This window comes from Sesamum indicum, linkage group LG4 (assembly GCF_000512975.1).
Source record: "Sesamum indicum cultivar Zhongzhi No. 13 linkage group LG4, S_indicum_v1.0, whole genome shotgun sequence".
Lineage (NCBI taxonomy): Eukaryota > Viridiplantae > Streptophyta > Magnoliopsida > Lamiales > Pedaliaceae > Sesamum > Sesamum indicum.
The window spans coordinates 12,302,699-12,328,499 of record NC_026148.1 but is presented as its reverse complement, the minus strand read 5'-3'; the positions used below and the strand labels follow the sequence as shown (position 1 = coordinate 12,328,499).

The window sequence follows — 25,801 nt, the reverse complement described above, 5'->3', positions numbered from 1 at the left end:
ATCCAATGCCGATTAAAACCGGAAGAGATCCGCAGGAATCAGAGCTTACAGAGAGGAATTTCTCGACTTGCAGATGTGAGAAATGAGAATGGCGTCGGATATCACAATGCGTGGGTGTGTGTGTGTGTGCGTTCTTCTTTGAAATGTAGCCTGTTTGGGGGGTAATGTGTGAGTTGGTATGTGTTGGTTAAGTAGTTCGTTTCTCTACTTAGAAATGTCCGCCTCTCTCTTCAATTTCTTCACCCGCTCTTTCCTGTATTTCTATGCTACCTTCACTAACGTGAGCCCGCTTCCTTGCTTGCGCTTATCCTGCGCCCTCTACTTTAAACTTTGTTAGAGTATATAATTCAATTATTTTTATATAAATTATATTTATCTTTATTGAAATCTAACATAATTATAAATATTTCTCAATATTTTAAAACATTATAAATACTCTTTTAAATAAAAATAATAATAAACAAAACATATTAATTTTAAGAGATAAATTATATTTTTAAAAAATAAATATATTAAAAAATATTTTTGTCCGTCAGTACTATGACAATCAAAATTATTGTAGTTACTGATCTAGGGGTCGAGGGTATAGATATATAACAACTCAAGGACTCTCAACATTATGTCTTATATTTTTCACAATTATCTATGTATACTATTTATTAAATATGGGGTTTTGAGTAACTTTTTTTATTGATCAAATACGTATTGACTAAACTACCCTCAAGTATAGTAATTGTACACAAAATAACTATTTATTTAATATTTTTTATCATATTCAAAATTAATAAAAAAATATTTTTGAATTTATCAAATTTGATCAATTCTTTATTTTATTTTTGTGTTATTTCATATTATTAAATAAGTATCCTAAATAATTAAGTTATTATGCACATGCAGTTTGCTCAAATAGCTGATACTATTTAGAGGGAGACTTTTAGACTAACAGTTTTGATTGACATAATGTACATAAACTAAACTGACCCTCAAAATATATTTATGTCTACCACAAAATAATATATCTTGTAACTAATTGCCTTTATCAATAAGTTTTTATTTATAGACATTCAAAGTTTAATCCATTTTATCAATTTTGAGTTGTTTTTTATTTTTTATTTAACTAAACAAATATAATAAACTTTAGTATATACGCATTATATGTGTTTCAACGACTAATGATCAAATTAAAAGGCGATAATAATATCCACATCTACGATGTATGGTTTTTTTACACAAAGTATATTTGCCTTTTGGATAATTACGTATACTCTTAATAGAAACGTCAATGTACGTTTATACAACAATTCATTCTTACTTTTTAAAAAAGTAAATACGCATATTCAAAAATATTAATATCATTATACAAACTAACCTCTTTTTTTTTTTATTGTCAGGGATAGTTTCTATATTGTGCAAGAAAGAGAGAGAGAGAGAGAAAGAAATTTGTATAAACAGACTATACGTAAGAATTATATATATAAAGGTAAAATACACTTCCTCAATATGTAAGAGGTATAATATAAAGGTAAAGTACGCTTCCCCCTCTTGACTCACAAATCATGTAACAGTTGTTCCCCTTAGGGGTGGCGTTGAGTCCAATAATAAAAGTTCAGTAGTTTGGGTCGGGTATCCGAACTTTTGGCCCGTCTTTTTTAGTCGGGTACTCGGCAGTTAGGTACATGAAGTTTTTTTTTTTCTTTTTAAATTGAAATAAAGAGTTAGAGGCATATTTTGCCTCTAATGCATTGATTCAGAGGCAATTTGGCCTCTTTATAAAAATTAATAAAAGCTTTTGACTTAATTTTTTTTACTTTTCATAAAAATTTAAGTGTTTGAGTTTACAATAAGTAATAGAAATTTGAATATGTAATTAACTAAACAACAAAAGAAAAGGAAAATATACTAACCTTTGAATTTGATATTCTAATTTCATCATTTTCTTATGACATTTTATAAATTTAGGATTTGTAATAAAGAAGAGATTTTTGTTGAGGTTGGGAGGGAAAAAGAAGAATAGAAGATTGACAAGAGAAAGCAATGTATATTCTGTTTTTTTAAGTAAAAGTATAGAAGATTGACAAGAGAAAACAATGTATATTCTGTTTTTTTTAGTAAAAGTATAGAAGATTGATAAAAGAAAACAATGTATATTCTGTTTTTTTTAGTAAAAGTTTGAGTACTCGATCGGGTAGTTCGAGTAGGGGAGTCCTATCGAACACTGATTCAATTTTTAAATCTGTGTATCAAGCAGCCCAATACATGAGCCCGAACGCCCACCCCTACCCCACCTCAAAAAACTCCCTACCCATTACGGTCAACAATTTTGACCGTTACAACCAAATTATGCTAATGTGGGCAGTAAAAACTTGTCTTCGTAGCATTAAAGAGCCATTGGGACTTTATTGGACGAGAATGCCACTATGTACTCTCTATAAATGGAGGTGATACGCCTCCTTACAAGTACTTGTGCAACATCCATTCAAATCAACCACCTTTTGCCTTGCATTCACTTTTCTGTGTTGCTATTTTTTTTTAACTAACAGTTTGAGAAATACTTTAGGTTAGTCATGTTGTGCCATCAATCTTACCATTATATGTCTAAATGCAACGTGAGGAGAAATGACACAAACTCTTACTTTGGGGACAACAAATAATCTAGGAAGAAAATTTGTATGACCTCCAAATTGAAAATAAGGTGGATGCAAAACTTTCCAGTGGATTGAGCCTGAAATATGTGGAAAAGGCCTTAATGTAGAAAGACCTGGTATAACCCCCTCCTATTAGACCCTCGCTCTCCATTGCAATCTGGCCTTCGTTGTTGGATAACATTATGTGCGGCTCATGTCTTAATCCTATTACATTTTGTTACCCTTTATGTACTCGTTATTATGAGTTTAAATGACCATATTTGACTTATTTATTTTCACCGCTTAGCTTTGATCGCTAATTACTGTATTGATGGCAATGAATGACAATATATGTACCCTTTTAATTATAAAACAAAAATACAATAAATAAAATCCAAAACAGGGGACCATCATTACGGTATGTTGCTGATACATTCGAAGAGTATTTTTTTGGACTATATAATTATTGAACCAACTAACGTTTCAAATTTGAATTTGGCGTTATTTACCTAAAGTGGGTGGTGGGATAAAGGCTCAAAACGTCATCACCAAACGTTTGACAGAAGCTGGGATTTTGTCTCATCAAGGGGTAAATGAATAAAAGGTCAATGCAATATGTGCGTTGCAATGAGTTTACGTAAATACGTTACATATCTATTCAATTATTAGATGTAACTTTTCAAATCATAAAGAATTTTTGTGTAATCATACTAAATTAAAAAACAAAACATTATAATTATCTCAATTATAAAATGAAATTAAATGCTCCCCATAATTCAACCGCCTAAAGGTAAATTTGAGAGCAACACAATCTTTTACTATGGTGGGAAGTTTGAAAAAGCGCACAACATTCGAAAATATCTTTCACCTTAAACGGTAAAAAAATCGAAAAGTTTTTACTTCTCTCTGGAAAACTTACCAGAAGAGCAGCCTTTCTTTTTTTTACCCTCTTCTTTCATCCATCCCCCATCAACTCTATTGTCCTCATTCTCTGCAATCTATAGGGGGTATTATTGACATTTCCTCCACACCCACCACCTTTTCTTCATTCGCGCAAATTTTCTGCAACATTCAACACAAAATTTGCAGGGACGTACGCACCTGGCGCAGCATAGTTTCATTCGGATCCTCTCTCCCAATCATCTACATCGTCCTTTCTTTTTCTCTGTTAGCGTGTGTGTGTTAGTATAAACCGAAAGATCTGTGTTTTGTAGTCATTTTTTGCTTGCGGCCTTTTCGCTGGGATTTGAGGTGAAGTTTCTGAAACTTTTGCTTTTTCCCCTTTTTTGTTTGAATAATGGTGAGAAGTTTAGTTGTTTAATGGCGGAGAACTGATTTTTAAGGGGTGGTGTAGTGTTGGTACGTGGTTAGTTTTGCTAATGCGGATGATGTTTTGTGTGATCGGTGAAGCTAGAGTGAAAACTTAATTATATTATTTTCGTAATGTCATTCCGTAATGTATGTTCAGTGGGAGATGGCTTTTATTGTTTTGTTCATGGGCTGCTGCTGCTGAGCAGTTTGTCGCACGCCTTTGAAACCGTGATAGAAGCCAGAAAATGTACACTGCAGCGAGAGATGAGAATGATAAATGATATAAAGATCTGTGTTGGTTTTTTATGTGTCAAACTGTCACGGTTTTGAGGCTTGATACGCTTCTTTGAGGAATTATATACATTCAATGTCATCCAATTTACTGGTTCTACTGCTTAAGTTATGCAGTTTCATTTCCCCCTCTTTATTTTATTTTATTTTCATTTTTATTTCTGCAGTGCTATTATGCTATGATCTAGATGTGGGATGGAGAAGAGTTTCGTTAAACTTGTTTGGCTGTCAAGCTTGAAGTTTGTGATTTATATTTAGTCTGAGGGTTTGCACTTCATTTGGATGAAATTGAGTGATGTTTGTGCACGATCTCTATCTTGCGCCCACTTTGGTTGATGCTTGCATGGGCTTCTGAAGATGATTTTTCAACATCTTTTAATTAATGAGTCAGACTTCAACAAATGGTCTCTCTCTCTTTTTTTTTATTCCCTTTTTTCTTTTTCTTTGGGGGGATTATGTTGCGGGGCTGGGGGATATTTGACGCAGATAGGTTACTGAGGAAGAATTTACGGACAGACTGTGAGTCCATGTTGAGACCAACCTTTTACTTTATTGACAAAAAGCTTAAAAGATTGCCTTAACTACTAGAAGTTATGGTTTCTTCTCCCCTGTTTTAACAATTCTACTCATTATTTTTCATCTTCTCGCATACTGAATGTTGAAACCACTTAAGCCAGTTTCTAAGCTTTGATCTGGCTCTGCTCTTCTCTTATTAGTTGTCATTTGATCATCATGTAGTTATTTGTGTTTCCGGAACATACAGTAGCACTGTAAGAGATGTTCCCATTGCGATTCTTGGTTGCTTCTATGATTGACATTATTGTTGGTTTGTTCTTGCTTTCATGCTTCAAGATTATTAACGTTGTAATAACTATGCCTAGTAATTTTTCTCATGTCTGCTGTAATTTTAGATGGCTAGGAGGAGGAAAACTGGAACTGCTCCGTTGAAGGAAAAATCGAAAGTCTCCTGGACAGTCAACATGAGCCCGACTGCTAGAAATTTGACAAAGAATGAACTTGGGGCTGTCATATTTGGGTGCAAGCATCACACAATCAAGGAGTGCTTGCTTAAGCAGATGTTTGGTGTGCTTACATGGCATACACGTTTTTTTACTTCATTTCTAGGTTAATGTATCTACTTTGATAGTGGTATTTTCTTGACAAATTTCTTGAGCAGGATTGCCAGCTTCACATTATTCATACGTGAAGAATGTTACCCCTGGCCTTGCTCTGTTTCTTTTTAACTATAGTGATCGGAAACTTCATGGTATTTTTGAGGCGGCATCCCCTGGGCAGATGAATATTAATCCATATGCATGGATTACTAGCGAGGGTGCTGAGATTACACCATACGCTGCACAGGTGAGCAATTGTAATTGGTGTTTTTTCTCCCAAGTAATTCAATAATTACTTAATGCATGCAATTGTTCGAGGGTCACTGGTGATCTCACTACATTGGTGAGGATGAAGTGACGAGTGCCACCATTTCATGTTCTTCATTTGTTGTTAGTTCCAATGTGGTTGACTTTAATGAAAGAAGTATACTGACCTGCAGATATTCTTCTTGTTCAGGTACGAATCAATGTTCGGAGGCAATGCAGGGCTCTGCTTGAGAAAGAATTCAAACCAATAATTGCAAAAAATTACTATGCAGAGAGGCTTTTTTGGTTTGAACTTGACAAAGAACAAACTAGTAGATTGACCAAAATATTCTTGTCATCACCATTGCCAGAGAAGATGCCTCGTGCACCCAATGCAGTTCAGTGGAACAACATGTTTGAATTTTTGTCTAACTCTGATGTAAATGATGATGCTGATGAGGATTTTAAGAATCTAGACTCCCAAGAATTTTCTGAAATGGCTGAGACTAAGTTAACGGAGAATGACAATTTAGATGCCTCAGTAGTTGTTAACAAAGACGCATTTGCTCCAGAGAAGAAGTGGACTGAGTTGTTCAAAACTTCACCACCTTCAAGTGTAGTGGAGAGTCATGCACGATCAGAATCTCATGAAGTAAAACTAGATTCATCAGTGTCAGATCAATTCGATATGGAGTGGGAATTTGCCTCATCTTCTCACAAGATGAATAACCTGCATCGTGAATCTTGTAAAGATGCAGCTAATACAAAGTATGATTCATATGTGGTGGACTGTTGGGAACAACATGCTTTAATGTACAGTGATGCAATGAAAATATATGAAAATAAGTTATCATGCTTGCAATATCCTGAGCAAGACAGTGATAGGCCTTCTGACTTGAAAGATGGCATATCTTCCCAGAGCAGGACTTCTGTGGATGGAAAGGATGGTGAATTGAATCCCTTGGAATTGGAGTCCGTGGTTGCCAAAGAACCTGGAGAAGATGTGCTTGATACCAAAGAAGAAGTAAGATTTTGCAATCCTTTGGCACCCAAAGAAAAGTGTGAAAGTGACCATACTATGCCAAACTTGACAAATGGGGTCTTTCATGAGAACAACAATGCTATGTCTGGAGAGGTGCTGATAGATATACGGCCTTCTGATTTTGAGTCTGTGATCATTAAGGTGCCTTGAGCTCTCTTTTAAGTTTGAAAATTTCTAATATTTGCATTCAACAGTTTTCTTTCTCTCATTTACCCCTTTCCTCTTGAATCTTTTGGCATATACTATGAAGTTAATGCGAGAAATTGAAGGGTTGAAGGACTCTCAGTTGAAACAAATGCTAAAAGTTGATTCTCTGGAGCATGAGTTGGTATGGTTTCTTCCTCTGTCATAATAATGGAGCACTGCATTTAATTTTCATTATTCTGAAGCTATAGAACTTGCAAAGAAATGTTTACTTACTTTGTATCTTAATTTAACTTTTATGATAGTGTTGATATGATGCTAACTGATCCACCTTCCTAAAGTCCAACTTTTCATGGGTGATTTTATTCTATATTTTTATTTTATTGTTAGCATGTTACTAATTATATACCTCACTTGGTTGACCAACATTCTTTTGCATATGTTGCTGGCATGCTGGTTTAAAAAGCTAGTAATGTTTGTTGGGATTTTAATTATTTTGTTCATTGTAATTAAATACAATTTGATCTTTTTAGAAGGGTGTCGTGCTTAGATTTTTAAAGATCCATAAGAAAGTCAAGTGTAGGTTGACACAGGATTTTGCCCTCATGCTCTTTCTGTTTTCTGTTTGATTAGTTTGTTGGTGTTCTCGTGCTTAATAACTTCTACGCCTATGTAGAGCCAATCTAAACTAGAAATTGACCAATTGAAGAAGCGCTGCCACAAGTTGGAATCTGTTCCATTTTCTGCCAAGGACCACTCCGACATACAGGACTGTGAATCCACAAATTTCACAGCTGAGGAGTCCGTACTAGTACTTGGAGGATTTGATGGTTGCTCATGGCTTTCAGAGTTGAGTTCGTATTCTCCGTCCGAGAACCATTTTAAATCACTCTGCCCAATGACCTTTTTACGTTCACATGCTTCTGTAGCCAAGTTGAATGGCGAACTTTACATCTTTGGTGGTGTTCATGATGGTGTATGGTATGACACAGGTATAATTTCTGTATTTATGTGTTTTGAGTTTTTCTTTCCTAATCCCATTCTGGTACCAAATTAGTAAATCCACTCTTTGGTAGTTGAATCATACAACCCGATGAGTAATCAGTGGGTCAAGCAGCCTTCTTTAAATCAGAAGAAAGGAAGTCTGGCGGGAGCGTCGATTTATGACAAACTTTTTGCAATTGGTGGGGGAAATGGAGTTGAATGCTTCTCAGATGTGGAATTATTTGATCTAAACATTGGAAGATGGATCTCCACTCAATCTATGCTTGAAAAGGTATGTCTAGTTTTTCTATTCTGTTCACTGTATATACATTTTGAAAGATGGTTGCCTCCAGTGTAATTGTTATATCCATACATTGCATTTAGGACATCAGTGTATCAGTAGTGCACTAAGTTAGGCATCTTATTTTGCTACTACTTCTTTCCTAGGTAAAAGAAATTTGTTTTTGAGATGGTATGTACAAATTTTGTCAGATAAACTTCTTTATGCCGTCATTTTCTCGGATTGTAAAAGGGGATGTGATGCTTGATTCAGCTACATGAATGCTGAAAATGTGATTAATTTCTTTATTAAGATTTTATTTATGAATATAAAAATTAGAATGGTTAAATTGGAAGACAAAAACATTTAGTTTTGGAAGTTTGGACATATGAAGCGTGAAGTTCCTTGTGTAACCTAGCTGCTACATTAAATTTTTTTTTTTTAGATTGAACATGAGTAGAGAGATTGAGATATTTAATGCAAATTCTTGAGGTGCTCTGTTTTTTATTGCTTATACAGTATCTCAGATAAAAGAAAAGACCGACTTTCTTGCTGTGTGTTGTTTGGTGCCTTGGTGGGGGTGTTTGGTTGAATAAATGAAGCTAACCTCAGGTTCTTGTGGTTGACTGCTTTATGCTTTCTGAATTATGGGGTTTTCATGTTTTCTGCCCCCCCCCCCCCCCCCCCCCCCAAAAGGAGAAGGAAAGATAACAAAAAGAAGGGAAGGAATTAGATAATTCACAACGTTGATAAGATCAAAATTAATGATCAGTCAAGTATAAGAATTCACTAGCTTGAATAGTTATGATCTACCGCAGAGGTGCTAAAGGCAGCTCAGGATGCTTCTCTACAAGATTTATAATTAGCATCTCAAATCGTTTTTATTATCAATTTGTCTATGTTCCCAATCTCTTTTTCCGTTCTTGTGGACATTTATGTTGTGTGCTATAAAGTGCTTTTGTTACTTGGTAGAAATGAACCAGAAGCAGTCTATGTTCTTTTCTCTCTGCAGCGTTTTGGTCCTGCTGCAGCAGATATGAATGGTGCAATATATGTTGCTGGTGGCTATGATGGAAAAGATTACTTGAGGTGGGACCTTAATTTCCTTTTCTTCTCTCATTGTTTGCCACTTTCATACACCATAGTCATGCATTTGAAGGTAAATACACACAGACACACAATGTGTGTATATATATACTTGGGAGTAAGTTTAGCATCTTGCTCCTATATGTTGCCTTTTCATGAAACTTATCCATATATATGGAAGAATCAAACCATGCATACTAGATCCAAATAAAATAAAATACCAAACAAACCATGCATACACAGTGATTTGCCGGCTTATAAAACATGAAAGTTAAAGGTCCATCACTTTTAGTTAGTCAAACTAGTGTAGTTTTGAATTGTGGGATTCCACTTATTCTGATCATCTTTCAAGAATTGGTTGCTTCTTTGGCTCGTTTTGGTATGTACTACACAAACTTATCATGATATTTGAGTAGCCAAAAACGTTAACTGCCTCTGAAGCAATCATCTTTAGTTAAAACAATTCATAAATACAAACTTACTTCAATCGATATTATAGTGCAAATTCATATATATTCTGAAATTTAAAATTGATTTTACCATTTATGTGATTGGCCTCCCCTTAGTTTTAGCTATTATCGTGCCGTTCAGCTTGTCGGTTTTGGATCAATGGAACATCGGGTTTCGTTTAAGCTGCACCTCTTGTTGTTATGGTCCTCAAAATTGAAGAACCTAATCTCAGTAGTTGATTATTGGTTTTTTCTTTTTGCACTGTGATTAACCAATCACGCCAAGTGCAAGACTTATTCATTTCAAGTATCTTATATTTTGGCATGCTTGTCGAATTAAGTACGACTCATTTATCACAATGGATAAATGTTTAGCCCTTAACTTATTTTCATGCCAACCTCGAGGCACATTTCTTTTGTATCCAAATCCATTGCATGTGAAGAGGGTGAAAACTCTTGTATGTTGCAACAAATGTGTTATGAGGAAAATGGTGCTAGCGTGCAAGAATTTGTGTATGTGTATCTATCTTGATGCATATCTTATTGCGTCTAACCGTTCTGAGCATGGCAAAGCTAAGATCATTGTGAAGTGAGGAGGACAACTACTTCTTGATGGCTAATTTTACCTCCAATTAGGGTAGTATATCCATGTATTTTCAAAGAAATGTATAGGTGTATTTGTGACTAGCATTATTTGATATTAAGAAGTTGTTTAATATAAGCTTCAAAACTTCCCCACCTCCTTAGCACAGACTTTTAAAATTGTTTTTCGTGTTCTTTGACCTTGTTTCTCTGTGTTTTTAATTTTATGCAGATCTGTCGAAAGATTTGATCTGAGGGAACATGCATGGACTCGCATTGGTAGTATGAACACGAAGAGGGGGTGCCATTCATTGGTTGCATTCAAAGAAAAAATGTAAGTCAGTACAGACGAAGCTTCTTTTCTTCTTTTTTGACAAAACACCTGCATGGTTAAGCTTATTTGAACAGAGGAAAAGATTAGACTGCAGCAACTATCAACTTCGTAAACATTGCATACTAGTTTGGATTTGTCTGGAGATTCCAGCATCTTGTGAGATTCCCACTTTGTTATGTACTCGAGCTAATTTTTCCTTGCAGATATGCTTTAGGGGGTTATGACGGAGATAAAATGGTTTCCTCTGTTGAGGTTTTTGATCCACGTGTTGGTTCATGGATGATGGAAGAACCTATGCAAGCTGCCAAGGGATATTTTGGCTCTTTCGTGTTAGGGGAAAAAATATATGTCATTGGTGGCTGTATGCAAGAAATGGAAATTTTGGATGTGGTAAGTTCCTTTATGAATTAATACTAGAGAGTGAAAAGGAGTCGAGCTCAAGCCGATTATATAAAAAAAGGATGTAATTTAAAACTTTTAATATTAAAAAGTTTAAGTAGTACTTACAACCAATTTAATTTGACAAAAGAATTTTATTTTGTATTTAGTTATTCTTATTAGAACCAATAAGATAATTTACAGACACAATATAACAATAAATATGAATTAGACATTATTAATAATAATTGAAATAATGTTTCTTAATTAATTATTCATAACATTAGTCCATTAATTGAACTCAGAACTTTGTTATACTGTTGATCTATAAATATTACTAGTTCCAGATGGCAATATACTTGTATTAAGCAATATGCATTAAAGCATACATACACATTTAACTTGGTATTGTTGTATATTTTATGATAAATAAATAAATACGTATATTCATTAATTCTTACAATATGTCATTTTATAAGTATGTTTGTCTGCAGAAACCTATTATTATGAATTAAATTATACAAGAAGTTAATAGTAGTAATATTATTATACGTACCAATGTAAATAAATATTAAAAAATAATATGAGAATGACTTTCAAAATAAATTTTAAGATAAGATAATAGCAACTTAAATCTCGTTAATTACATAAAGTATAAGGAAGTTTGTACACCAAGAACTAATTCATGTCACTTATAGACACATATGGGTATAATACATTTGTGAATTTGTATAGTTTTTCTGAATTACTATTTTCATTGTCTAAAGTATATAGAGACAGTTGAGCTCGAGCACCAAAAAACTGGTTCCTTGAGCTCCAAGAGGGGGAAAGAAACACAAAAAGGAACAAGGAAACGAAATAAGTAATTCCCCTGATTGTTTTCTTTTTACATCATGACAGATTGAATCCTACTCGGAGGGTTGTGGTTGGCAGGGGGCTGGACAGACGGCCCTTGGTAAAAGGTGTTTCTTTTCTAGCCTTGTGCTGTGAACAAGGAAAAAACATGATACAACGTAATGCAGAGTCTCAGAGACCTTTATGTTTGAATATTTCTTGCGAGCTGGAGCCTATCATATTGAGAAGCTGTTTAAGAAAAATAGGATTTTGTATGCATGATTCTTCTTGCAAGATTAGCAACATTAAGCCTAAATAAATAGCTGACGACATCCCGCAGGATTTTGCATATGTTGATGGCTTGTAAGTCTGTCTGTGTGTATTAGTATGCTTCTAACTTAGCTTGTGTTGGCCTATCGCTTTGTTTCTGTATGTGTGTATTAATATGCTGCTAACGTTTTGCATGTGTTGCCCCATCTCTTTGTACGTCGCTGTGTGACTTCATTTGTTTTGCTGTGTCTGTGTGTATGGCATGCAAACTTCTCTCTCTGTGTATGTTTGTGTGTTTACTTACACATGATAACACACACCATGGTACACATACAACTCTGGTAACAGCATTCTTGTTCTTGCAACTTAAGGAAATAAGAAATGTTAAAATGGAAGGGATGAGAAGGAGAAATATTATGTCTATATATAGGGATTTGACTCTTGTCCCCTGAGATTTGGTGTCGTTACACAGAGGCCTTCTATATTTTGGAAAATTACATCTAACACCCCTGAGGTTTGCTTTTGTCTAACAAATAAATTCTTCCGTTAGTCAAAATTTATCGAATTTGCTTATATTAACAAAAAAATTTAAAAAAACATATATTTTATCATCGATTGATTTATTACTTACTGATTTATTGCAAATTAAATATTTTTTTTTATAATTAAATTACCCTCATATGTTTTTATGCGTTAATGCATGTGAAGAGGCATATTTTCACCGTCATAAGGGTAATTTGGTCGGAAAAATTATTTGATTTGCTATAAGTCAGTAATAAGTTAATTAATGATAAATATCAATTATTTGTTTATTTATTTGTTAATATTAGCAAATTCAGTGAATTTCGACTAATGAAGAAATTTATTTGTTAGACAGAAGCAAACTTTGATGGTGCTAATGTAATTTTTTAAACCTCAAGAAATCTACATGTAATTATTCTAAACTTCAAGGGAGAAGAGTGCAATTATACCTTATATATGTTTCCAACTAATAAAAATTAAATTTCATCATTAATCATGAGAGAAACTCCATAGATGATTGATCAACTTAGTAAGTTATATCCTTCTTAATACAATAAAAATATTACTGAATTGATTGTATAGTTTATAAGATCAGCTTAGTTAATAAGTTGTATAAATTGAACAATTAGAATTTACGTAAAACTTTTATTGGACGTGTAAATAAATTGGGACATGAAAGTTGAGCCTTTACAAAGTTAGGCTTTTTGTTTTTTTCTTAACGTATGCTACCGAATAAGGAGTTCTAAATTTAGGCTTTCATTTTTGTGGCTTATATATATAAATATTATAAAGAAAAAAGTAAAAATTGTATGATTAACATAAAAAATAAAGTTCTGTAAAAACAAGGTGAGTTGTCATTTGGAATGACAACTCACCAGCAATTTTTTTTTTTGAATTAGGTTTGGGCGAATCAAATAAATCATATAGCAAGTGTATTACATTTGTTATGTGATTTGTCAGTTTTCAGAACTGTATACCAATCATACGACAAGTATATTGCACTTGTCATATGACTAGTTTAGATTTGATTGAGCTAGGTTCGAACTAAAAAATTTTCCTAATTAACCATTTATTTTAATTTTGTTATTTTGCCCTAAGTCGGCTGGAGTCATTCGCTCATGTAATGACTTGGAGATGAATCAGCGACTCAAAGGGGTGTTAATATGATGTATTTTAAGTGGTGGTTTTGTAAAATTTTACTTTTGAATCGAATGTATATTTATAATTACAATTTTAAAGGGTCTATTTATAATTTTACAAATACCAATAAGTATTTTATAATTAGATCTCACCGTAAAGATGTTAATATTTAGGAGTTGAAAAGTAATAAGCCTTTATTTCATTCTTCCCCAATTTCCTCAAATACAAGAGAATTAGTTATGTGAAGTAAATATATAATAATGAATTTAAATAGTAGTGATATTTTTTGAGTGCATAGCAATAAATTAGAAGTTGGGTTTCTGTTAAGTATGTAATAATTGAGGAGTTAGAAAGTTAGGTTTTTGTTAAGTGTTTTAATTAATAGGGAAAAATTTTCATCTTCTCACAATTGGAAGAACTATTAATTAATGTTGTCATGATTATAGATATCGACTGCATCAGGTATTATGAATGATGAGAAAGGGATACTTATCACATTGTAATATATTATTTGTACATTATATTTTTTATAGTGAAAAGTTTATTTTGATATTGTATTTTAAGATCAGTCTATACGTTCATTTTTATTGATTACGAGATCTCATTAATGGTCTAAGAATTATAAAATCTATCATTTTTAGTTATGCCATAATATTTTGTTAGTTCTTTTTTTTTTTTTACAGAAAATGCACGTGAGAAGTACGTGGTGTTATCCAAAATACTAACGGAATATAAAGGAATCACTAACAGTGATAATGTTTTTATAATTTATGGGACTATTGATGAGAATTTCGTAATTAATGGGACTAAAAATAATAAGCACGTGACTAAAAGTGGCTAAAGAGTTAACGGCCATATGCTTAGTATGTGCTTATTTCTTCAAAATATTAACGAAATCTAGTTAAAAACTAAAATTGATATTTTTTTGTAAGTTATGAAATATTAATGAAAGCTCGGAATTCAGGGGATTCGTCAGCGAAATCTCTTCAGTAACGCATGGAGCAAAAAGTATATTGACCCTAAAGTATGGGATGAAAAAGGGATAATAACATTGCACTCCCTGATGTTTGGTGTAATTACACATAAACATCTTGTAAAATAAAAAAATTACATCTAGTACCTTTAAGAATTGCTTTCATTTAACAAGTAGGTCCATCCGATAGTTAAGATTTATCAATTTTATTGATATTAACAAAAAAAAAATTAAAAATCGGTATTTACCCTCTATTGGCTTATTGTAAAAAAAAAAAAATCTTTGTAACAAAATTACTCTTATAAGGGTAATGATATACCTTTTCACATCCATTAACGTGTGAAGATGTATAATTGTAGTTTGATCATAAAACGATTTGTTTGGTTACAATACAATAATAAGTCAATTGGGGATAAACATAGATTTCTCATCGAGTTCTTTTTTGTTAATATTAGCAAATTCTGCAAATTTTGACTAACGGAGGCACTTGTTTAATAGATAGAAACAAATCTTACGGGTACTAGATGTAATTTTTTAAATCATAAAAAATTTATGTGTAATTATATCAAATCTTATGGGAGGGTTGTATGACTATCCCAATAAAAAATGTTATTTCCCCTAGTTTATAATATCATCAAATTGAAACTAAAATGTTTTCTATGAGTTGCATGAACACACACTTATTTCAGTAAATTTATAAAAACATCAATTTATAAGACATGAGATCTTATTCTAAAAATAATTTTTCAAAATATTTGGATAAAATAAAGTTATGATGTTCATAATTGAGATGTTACTAATGACAATTTTGTTGATGTTATACGATAAAAAGTTTGTTAAATTTTTTAAAAATAAGTTAGAAATTCTATATTTTTTTAAATGAGCTTGTAAATTCTTAATATGTTACTTTTGTTGGATTTTATAAGCTCGGTCTCTAAACAATTTATCAAATAACTTGTAATATATTGTAAAATACTTTGAAAAGTTTATAAGCTCATCTGAACACCTCATAAAGTTGATATCAATCTGATCAAAGTTCAATAATACGAAGTATTGATATCAATCTGATCAAAATTCAATAATATGAATTATTAAGTGTACGGCCAAAAGGAGAAAAACCATTTTCAATTATAAAGTGATTGCTATGTATGGCAATAGATCAAGGTAAACACCAGGAGCCACCCCGAATAATGGGTCTCGGGCAGGGTTTGGGCAGATCTCGGGATTTATTCGAATCCGAACCCGAACACAATTGTTGTAAATAATTAATTTTTTTAAAAATTAGAATTTTGATCCATCCACTTAAATTATTAAAAATTATGATTTGAATCAGTAGGGCTGATATTTGTACTTGAATGACGTATAATATATTTTATTTATCTTTCACACACTATAATAAGTATGGGTCGGAGGGGGTGGAGCGGGGTAGGACATGGTGGGTTTTTTTCCTGAGTGGGTCCAAATTTTCACAAAATGAAGTTAGACATATTTCGGTTCCACTCCAATCTGTCCAAAACTCGCCCTATCGTCAACTATTACTAATTACTGAAATGTCGTTATTGTTTCTAATAGATGAAGGCAAAAGATCCACGATTTTCCTACTCAAATGCGTTTTTACCAAATATATATATATATATATATATATACACGACACCGACTAAAACGAACTTAACCTCTAGTTTCACACGAGTTTGCTGTCCCAAAAATTAAAAAAACAAGTCATATATAAACAACTTTTTAGCTTTTTATGTTGCATCTACATCCTCTTCTAACTTTTACAAGCAATGTGGAATATTTCAAGAATGAATGAAAAGTAGCTTAAAGGACTATACAAACTCATTTATATAAATTATATATCTTGTAATCCTTTCCTAACTTTTACAAGCATGTCATTATGAATATATTTTTACTTTTAACTTTTGTTTTCAAACGCTCTTATTTCAACTACTACTTAATCTAAATTTTTCCTACAGATTATTGCTGCCACAAAATGTAGAACCTATTATAAATACCCCTTATATATAGAAATATTGGCGCTCGTTTCTTGCTCTATATGGCATAGTGTATAAGAAATTAAAAGACTGAATGTTGTACAGACATAAATAATCTTTTCAAATAATAAACAATCTTATGTATATATATACAATATAAATGTACCAAATCACAGATTTGAAAAGTTAGGCAAGTAAATAAAAGTAATGCAGTGAAATGAAATACGTACTTCTCTTCACATAAAAAAAAAAAAAAATTAATTATTTCATAGCTAAGATGGTCCAAAAATTTACAAATTATGCATCTACTGCTAAAATTAATATATAGAGCATATCAATTTGCATAAAGGTGTGAGCATATGATTCTCTCCACTTTTTGAGTCTTTGACTTGTTCTCAAGAAGAAATGAGTTTTTACAAAGTCTAATAAAATGTGATAGGGTTTCGTGTTTAAATTTTTTTCACTTTTTGGTTAGGCAGAATAATGGAATAAAGCCTTTGCGGTGTAATATGTCTTAGTTGACGATGTTGATGCCTCGTGACATTGAGTTTTATTAATATGTTGTTATTGATTTATTTTTAATAGTAATTGTTCGTTTATTATAAAACAGCTTGGTTAGATATACATATTTGATATTGATAAGTGATGCTTATTGATTGTTGAGGGAAAATAGTAATTTTCATCCTGTCCTTAAGGCCTTCCACTTTTGTCTCATTAATTATGAGATTCTTACTTTTGGTCCCGTTACTTTTAAAATATAGTATTTTGGTCTCATGACACCTTTCCGTTAGATATTTAACGGTCACGTAGTCGTTAAATGCATGTGACGAAAAGTGCTAATTTTTTAAGTTATGGGACCAAAAGTATAAAAACTCTAACGGCTAAGTGTTAAGCACGTGATGTTTTTTTATAAAATATTTAATGGAAGCCTTGATACTTAGGCAATATTGCAATACTAGGGAGCCTTACTGTTAGACCTTGAATACTTTTGACAGAAGGTCTCTTGGGAAACTTTTAACGATAACACGAACGAAAGGTGATCTCTATTGAGAAATATGGAGGTCTTCAGTTGACACCTTGGGTACTTAAAATATTATGTTCTCATATAGCGGGTCTCTTGGGAGACCTCAGATATATCCTTGACGAAGGTCTCCTCTAGAATCTTTCTTTAGATAACTGTATACATAGGGTCTCGACTGCTCTTGAAGGTTTCTGATGTCTTATTATAACCCTATAACAATTGTCATACAATCTCAAGTGTGTGCGACACCAAGTTCGTTCCAGATATTGTGATGGGCTTTTTTCCCCGCAAATTAGCGACCTTTTGCAATGACATCTTTCTATACCAAAATCCCACCACTTAGAAGTCACTTATACGATAAATCTTGCATTGCAAATGTTATCTACATATTTACGATAGAATTTGTAACGAACTTTTTTAAAAATATATATTAACTCTCAAAAATATTATCACAAATTACCACAACTTTGTTTTTGTAGTAATACTAAAAGAACAAAAAAAGTTGGGTTGACTTGGGCTAAACTTAAAACTCATATTAATTTCTAAATCTAGCCTAAGTGATGGTTAAAAATACTTAAAATATACTCAATTAATGATAAATATGAAAAAAAGATATATGTACTAACAAGTTGAGCATGAACATAGACATGCTTGACGTGGTAGGTTGCTTGTTACAAATAATAGCAAAACTATATTTTTAGTTTCTTGTCATATGTGAATTTTAAAATGATCTTAAATTTGAATGTTTTCAAGATATTTAGTTCAATCTCCAACTTTGTTAGAAAATAGACAACCACCACATATGAGATATACGTGGCACTTAATATTCGATGAAAAATCAATTTGGATCCAAAAATGTAAAACCCGTTTAGTTCATGGGACAAAATTGTAATTTTTGTTCCAGAGTTGTCTTACTTTTTATTTAATCTAAAATATTGCATAAAATGAAGGACCAAAAGTATAGGCTCATATTTTATTAGACGAAAACTGCTATTTTGTCACAAGTAATAGATGAATTAATATTTCTTATTTTTACTACACATCATGTTTTGTATTCAACACTTCAAAATTTCCAATTCAAGAAAATACATTGTCCATTAAAATTGTAATTACCTAACAACTCCAAAAGAAGCACCGGCTATTACATAATCATTCAAGAGACAAACACATCACTTAACCCCATATTTGAAACCCAGAGAAAATATTTTAAAAGTTGAAGGTCTATTCACAATTCCTTCAAGAGTTCATGTTTTTGTGCATAGTACGTCTCTGTAAAGTGTACCACATTTTTTTTCTTGTCTATGTCATTTTACATCAGCTTCATTGTTAATAGAATTAGTTAACAGAGAAAAAAGTCTTGTTCGAATTAGGTTTAATCGAATCAATCAAATTACAAAGCAAATGTATCATACTTACTATGTGATTACCTTTCCTGAACTTTACGTTAGTAACATGACAAGTATATTGCACTTACTATATGATTTGTTTAAGTTCGAGCGAGTCCAATCCAAAAGCCAGCTTTCGTTTTTACACTATTTCAAAAATACTTGTTTGTTTAGCCAAATCCCATTAGAAAAGCACATTTTCAATGAAAATTGGTAGCCTAGCGTACCGATAACACATTTCTCCAACCACCCGTTTAGATCTCATCATTGCCTAATGAAAAAGAAATATTGACTTTTCAAGAAATAAAAGTAATGTTATACTATATATTCAAAATACAATATCTACGAAATACTTATATAACAAATCAAATCTAAATAAGTTTTCATTTATCACATCTATAAATATATGTTTGGAAACATACAATTCAAATATATTTTTCTTTTTCTCATAAATATCAATAAAGCATTTTATTGCATTAAAAATGCTAAAATTTGTAAAAAATTAAAAATAAAAATAAAACCAAACGGGCCAAATTACAGCCATATTTAACCCATTGTTCATTAAATCCGTATTTGAGGAGGGGGGCCTTATGAACTTGCACTGGATTTTCACTACGAAAACATAGAAGAGCAGTGATAAAAAAATATATATACATATCAACTGAGAATTTTAATATTATTATTAATTATATGTATATATATTCTGGTGATCTAAATATTTATTTTATCATCATAATGTAGTTTTATGATTTTAATAATTACTAGTATTTTGTAAAAAATGCTTTAGCATGAATTAATGTCATAAATATGTGCACAAAGTTATCACTATATATTATGTTGTTAATATAGATATGAAATTAATTTTATTTAGTGATAATTTTGTCCATAATTTTTGTTACTAATAATTATACAGTGACAAGATAAAAATTATTGTCACTTAATATATATTTTCAACGATAACTTTAAATTTGTCATTTGATAATTTATTACTAAATCATATTTTCTTATAGTGTTGGCGGTTTGGAGGTATAACAGTAAGATCCGCGCACAAGTAATTTGATTGAATTTGGCTAAGATTGGAGGACTAGGTCTCTTTAGGCTGGAATAGATATTCAACCTAATCCCGCACCTGCATCCGCCAGCCCTGCCGAAATAGACAGACCCCAAATTAACGTACTATATAAATGCAGTATATTGACATATCATAGATCCAATCCATCCATATTCAACAGAGCAAACAGAATCGTAAAGACACGGTTGAAATAGTAACAAGAAAAGAATAGTTTTGTGTCTTAGTTGGAACATGTTTTTGCTGTAGTATTTCACATCAAACATAAAAATTCCGCACAAGAAACCAGAAACCCACACGGTTAGTATTGGTGGATCAATGGACAAACATTATTAACTTCTTCATTCACTACTCATCAATTCACACAACTTTATTCCCCGCCTCCAAACATATATATAATTAAGACAGTTCTTTCCTTGCACATTTTCGATATGTGCTTTTAGCAGAATATTTGCTTTTCTATATGATATATCTTTAAATACAGAATCCCATCCTGCTACAAATTCACACCCACACACCAAAAATCCTCATGGCTTTTCCTTCTTTCCCAGATGTCTTTTCTTGGATTAGTCAAAACCTTCCACCAAAATCAGACAACATTAACTCCATCAACCTATGCCCTTCTTCTTCTTCTTCTTCATCTCAGCCTTCCCTCAAGCTCTCAATCAATAACCCTAATCACAACTCCTGTGTCACCCTCTCCATATCTGCAGACTACAACCTCCCTGTCTTCCTCTGGACATCCAAGAAAATACTACCAGACGACAACGACAACGACGCACTTCACACCCTCGTTACTAATTTCATCGAAGACGTCTTGAAATACTGCCCGAATAAAAGCCCACTCCCTGTCAAAATCCCACAAACATACTCCGAAAACGACAGCCTGATGAAAGACATCTTCAACTTCTCGTTTCTCAGCCTCACTTTCATCATCTGCATCTACGAAGCGCCTACCGATCTACGCGGGTCGTGTCTGAACACCCTCAGAGACAACTTTGCATGCCGGAAATCCAGAGGAGTTTCCAGGCTTCTGATGAGGGTTTTGGGGTCTAACATAGAAGAGCAGTGGATGCGCTCCATAAATCTTGCGATTACTAACTGGATTACAGAGATTGATCGGGCAGCGAATAATGTTGCACTGAGAAGGCTGTCTCCATTGTTTTCCTACTCGTTGTCGACGTTTGGGCTATGGAAAGTTCAATTGTACTGTCCGGTGATGGCCATGAACGTCGACAAGTGCAGCGGTGGTTCGCCCGACGATCGTCTGCTGTTTTCTCTTAACTATCACCAGCTTGAGGGTGTAATACAGTTGAACTATAGGGTGGCAGTTCAAGAGAAGTGGATTGAAGTCATGGTCAACACAGATAATATAAGGTAATATTTGTAACCTAAACATAATTGAAAATGATCCCATTTCATTTCTAAACATTAATAATTTTATTTTGTAATCCACATATATCTAGGAGATCTCTATCATTACGTATATTTATAGGGTTAAATCCAATATATCACCACTAGAAACAAAAAAAAATATAATTGCCTACACTTTTAATGATTGTGACTTAAAGTCGTGGTGGATAACTATTATTAACTATTGGGTATAAAATCAATGCAAAGAATTATATTATCTACGATGAAAAATATTTTTTATCACGGGTTTTAGCCATGAGAAACTATTTTAGCCACACTCTAAAAAATTACGGGCACAACCGTTATGTTATTGTGGTCAATATCTATTTATTATTAATCATAGCAATTAACCGTGATTAAATGTTATATTTTCTTTCTATTACTGTACTTAAAATTAATAACAGACAAAAACCTACTAAAAGAAAAAAATACAGCATGAGCCTGAATTTTGGAAAAAGGGCAACGGGACGTCATGATATGGGATGGATTAGAATTTTATTGTAAACCTTATTTCATTTTCACTCAATTCAATATACACACATCATATATATAAGGATAAATTCATATTTTTTATTTAGAGAAAACTTTTATATATGTGGCATGTGTATATTGGATGGAGTAGAAATTAATGAAATAGGATTTGCAATAAAAAATCTCATGTAGATATGGAAATTGTGATGATCAACTTTTTCTCTCCCCAAAATTCAAGGGTCACGTTATATATATGTATATATTTGTATTTATTAGTATTTTTCCAAAAAAGATGAAATGCATGCAATTACATTTCGCGATCACAAAGTAGGATGTTATTTGAAGTTAACCTTAGGATTAATTTGGATACTTAGTATCGAAGCACACTATATCATATAATAAGTAGAATATACTTGTCATATGATTGGTCACTTTTATTGAATTGTACATTAATCATACAATAAATATATTATACGTATCATACAATTGATTTAGGATCCGGATTAAAATTTATCATTCTTGGTTCCCACAATTTTCAAATAATTTCCATATTTATTTACTTTGAATATTATCTATTTATTCAATATTTTTAAAAGTTTAAATTTCAACTAACATTTAATTTTATTTTTTCTCCAACCTCAACACGGTAAAGAAAACAAATTAAATGTTGAATTGACATGTTTAATTATACTTGATCAGGTGCGATGTCGTCAAGCTCCTGACGGACACTCTCCTCCAAGAACGCGGCGCCGGAACTTCCGAAAAGCACTTCCCGTCACGAATATCTCTCCAGATCACTCCGGCCACCCTGCAGGCCAACGTCATAAGCATATCAGTGAGCAAATCCTCAGAGAATCCCCCCCGAGAGATCGGCCTAGAAAAGGGCGTCGAAGCATCATTCCAGCCTCCAAACGCAGTAGGCCTCCACTTCTCAGCCGGCGAGACCGTCACAACCAGCCTCAAGCCCTGGAAGTTCGAGCAATCCGTCTATGGGAACACCGCGATTCTGAACTGGTTTCTGCACGACTCGGTGGACGGGAGAGAGGTGTTCTCGTCAAAGCCGTCCAAGTTTGCGATGCTTCACCCCAAGGCGTGGTTCAAGAACCGGTACTCGAGCGCGCAGAGGCCGTTCACGAGGCAAGGAGGAGTGATCTTTGCGGGGGATGAGTATGGGGAGAGAGTGAGTTGGAAGGTGGATAAGGGGTGCATGGGGAGGAGTATGGAGTGGGAGATAAAGGGTTGGATTTGGTTGACGTATTGGCCTAATAAGCACAGGACTTTCTATACCGAGAGTAGGAGGTTGGAGTTCAGAGAAGTGGTTTGTCTCACTTTGGTTTAGCTTATCATGACCACTAACACGGGAAATTCTGATCCAAATCGAGTTGAAAGGTACGTGAACTAATAATATAATAAGTGCAACATATTTATAGTGCGATTGATATATAATTTAAGAAAAATATCGATCAACTATGTCTAAAATTTAGGGGTGGTTTACTTTTTAACATAGGATAAATGGTGGGTAGGGGTCAATTCATTATGTGGTTTAAGATAAATTAACAAATTTAATGAAGTGTATATTTCAATCGGCTGAATGATGGATAAAAAAAATTGGGTATTTACTTTGTAGTGTGATAAACATTCCAAATGTGGTCTTTTGTGGGGAAAAATGCAAATTTTACCATGTAATATGAGGTGGTATAATTAGGTCTTATAACTAAAAAGTTGGGCATATTGAAATAAAATTTGCGAAAATTTGCCAATTTTATTTGACATGATTTGTACGTAACTCAAATAAATTGGGGAATTCAATCAAAATAATGATATGATTTTATAATAGGATTAATGTATTTTAGATCACGTACAAGTCACATGATATTTTATGATGAAATTAGCAAATTCCAACCAATTTTTGTATGATCTAATTGCAAAAATAGATTTCAATAGACCAAGAATATTATCCCAATACTTGAAGGAGTAAATTGCAAATTTTCAAGCCCCAAATCCATTCCATTCCTTATGTGTAAATGGGTTTATGGAACAAGTGAAGTCAGCTGCACGCCACGTGGGGAGAGGGAGTTGTCAGGTTTACGGGTCTTTTGGGCCGATTGTCCTTATTGTGTCATGATCATAGGTTGAGTTTAAGGGTGTCTTGAGCCTCCGTCCTCCTTTTTGGACTATTTGGCTCTTTGGGCTGCTAGAGCAAGTATATTAGGTGTTAAGGGTTGGACTGCCACAAATGTTCTTATCTTCTTGGATTGAGCCTCCTCACACATGCACATCACAGATAAAATAAAAGAGCATTCGGAAGTGTGAAAAATAATTTCAAGTCAAGTAAATCTAATCATTACGTATATCCACTTGGAATTTTGATAATATTATATTTCAATTTTATGGCAATAATTTGATATTGATTGGAAAAATTCCATGTGGACTAAAGAGTATGGAACATAGTCTTGAATGATTTTAAAGTGCGTTTGGATAAATTAATTTTAATTTGCGGATTTCAAATTAATAGTTGAGATTCATCGATTTGACTTGTATGGTTCATAAAATAAATCAATAAATTTTAAGCCATTCATTGAATTAATCATATATTTCAAGCCTATTGATGAGCCGGAATCGACTAGATAATAATCTAAAATTATATACCTAAATTAATTTTAAATCTCATATCATATTTCAAATATATGATTTTGGAACTCAAAAAATTTGAAATCTATTATTTAAATTCTTAACTGAATCAAATCAATCATTGCAAACACAACCTTTGATTGGATTATTTGTAACATAAGTATTACTAATGGATTATGATAGAAATTTGCGAAGTCAAAGTTCAAACCAAAATTCCTCAAATTAGCCCGTAACTTTATTCAGCCCTAATCACCCAAAGCAAATCCACGTCATCGATCCAGCATATGTAGAACAGTAAATGATTCTCCTCCGTCGATCTCATGGTATGTACGGCTAAAATCCAATCCCACCAAATCACGCGGATAGTCATCCTGGCCGTCCATCAATCCCAAATCCAAAACCCAAAAGCTCAAACAATTTGCGCCAAAAACCCTGAAACCAAAAATTCAAATCATCCGGAAAACGATTCTCTCCTCTCTATTTAACCCAGAACTAATCTTCCCCATTTTCACAATTCACAGGCAATTACCCCTTCAAGATTTCATCCCTCCGTTTCTGTCGGTGAAAAATGTCGGGACGTGGGAAGGGAGGCAAGGGGCTGGGCAAGGGCGGAGCGAAACGACACCGTAAGGTGCTCCGCGACAACATCCAGGGCATAACGAAGCCGGCGATCCGGCGTCTGGCGAGGAGAGGCGGAGTGAAGAGAATCAGCGGTCTGATATACGAGGAGACGAGGGGAGTTCTCAAGATATTCCTGGAGAACGTCATCAGAGACGCCGTGACCTACACCGAGCACGCCAGGAGGAAGACGGTCACCGCCATGGACGTTGTCTATGCTTTGAAGAGGCAGGGCCGCACACTGTACGGCTTCGGCGGCTGATCTTTGCTTCTCTTTTACTGGGTTCTCTTCTTGTGGTTTGTGGGTCTTTGCTTTTTGTTGTATAATTGAATGATTCCGAGTAGTGAAACATTAGATTCAGGTGCTGCTGCTGCTTATTATGTAAAATGGATTTAATTATATTGAATTATTTTCAATTCAGCTCATAAAAAACAAGTTTTCTTTTTCCAAGTATTTTCTCTTTCTTTCCAAAGTTTGAATTTATTATCTCTTAAATTATGGACCTCAAATTCACAAATTGAATTTGCGTTGACTAACAATAAAAACACTTTCTAAATAACGTTAGAAATACAATTGCATTTTCCATGTCAAAATAA

General features: G+C 33.2%; 4 protein-coding genes across 5 annotated transcripts in view; 3 read left to right on the top strand and 1 right to left on the bottom strand.

The window, feature by feature from the left end:
• The window catches only part of LOC105160843 (biotin carboxyl carrier protein of acetyl-CoA carboxylase), a gene marked incomplete in the record, with an annotated part of 5,731 nt that extends 5,493 nt beyond the window's left edge, over positions 1-238 (bottom strand). The window contains 1 exon segment of the mRNA XM_011078341.2: positions 1-238.
• On the top strand, positions 3,630-11,952 carry LOC105160841. Of its 2 annotated transcripts, none has more exons than XM_011078340.2 (11): positions 3,630-3,875; positions 5,138-5,309; positions 5,404-5,588; positions 5,799-6,770; positions 6,880-6,957; positions 7,450-7,765; positions 7,850-8,049; positions 9,050-9,126; positions 10,387-10,488; positions 10,692-10,878; positions 11,767-11,952. In XM_011078340.2, exons 2-11 carry the CDS (start codon positions 5,138-5,140, stop codon positions 11,854-11,856), a joined length of 2,379 nt encoding a protein of 792 aa, XP_011076642.1. In that variant the 5' UTR covers positions 3,630-3,875; the 3' UTR covers positions 11,857-11,952. The 2 variants fall into 2 exon arrangements, with proteins under 2 accessions (XP_011076642.1, XP_011076641.1); XM_011078339.2 differs by lacking the exon at positions 3,630-3,875 and adding an exon at positions 4,469-4,630.
• LOC105160840 lies at positions 20,235-24,448 on the top strand. Its single transcript, XM_011078338.2, has 2 exons — positions 20,235-21,448; positions 22,655-24,448. Exons 1-2 carry the CDS (start codon positions 20,601-20,603, stop codon positions 23,292-23,294), a joined length of 1,488 nt encoding a protein of 495 aa, XP_011076640.1. The 5' UTR covers positions 20,235-20,600; the 3' UTR covers positions 23,295-24,448.
• Positions 24,836-25,640, top strand: LOC105160839 (histone H4). The gene has a single exon (XM_011078337.2). The coding sequence runs from the start codon at positions 25,155-25,157 to the stop codon at positions 25,464-25,466; it is 312 nt and encodes a 103-aa protein (XP_011076639.1). The 5' UTR covers positions 24,836-25,154; the 3' UTR covers positions 25,467-25,640.

Coding starts and splice junctions, on each gene's coding strand:
- LOC105160841 (XM_011078339.2), top strand. Junction 7,766..7,849: donor TGGTGTATGGTATGACACAG/GTATAATTTCTG, acceptor ACTCTTTGGTAG/TTGAATCATACAACCCGATG. Junction 10,879..11,766: donor AAATGGAAATTTTGGATGTG/GTAAGTTCCTTT, acceptor ACATCATGACAG/ATTGAATCCTACTCGGAGGG.
- LOC105160839 (XM_011078337.2), top strand. CDS start 25,155: ATGTCGGGACGTGGGAAGGGAGGCAAGGGGCTGGGCAAGGGCGGAGCG.
- LOC105160840 (XM_011078338.2), top strand. CDS start 20,601: ATGGCTTTTCCTTCTTTCCCAGATGTCTTTTCTTGGATTAGTCAAAAC. Junction 21,449..22,654: donor GTCAACACAGATAATATAAG/GTAATATTTGTA, acceptor ATACTTGATCAG/GTGCGATGTCGTCAAGCTCC.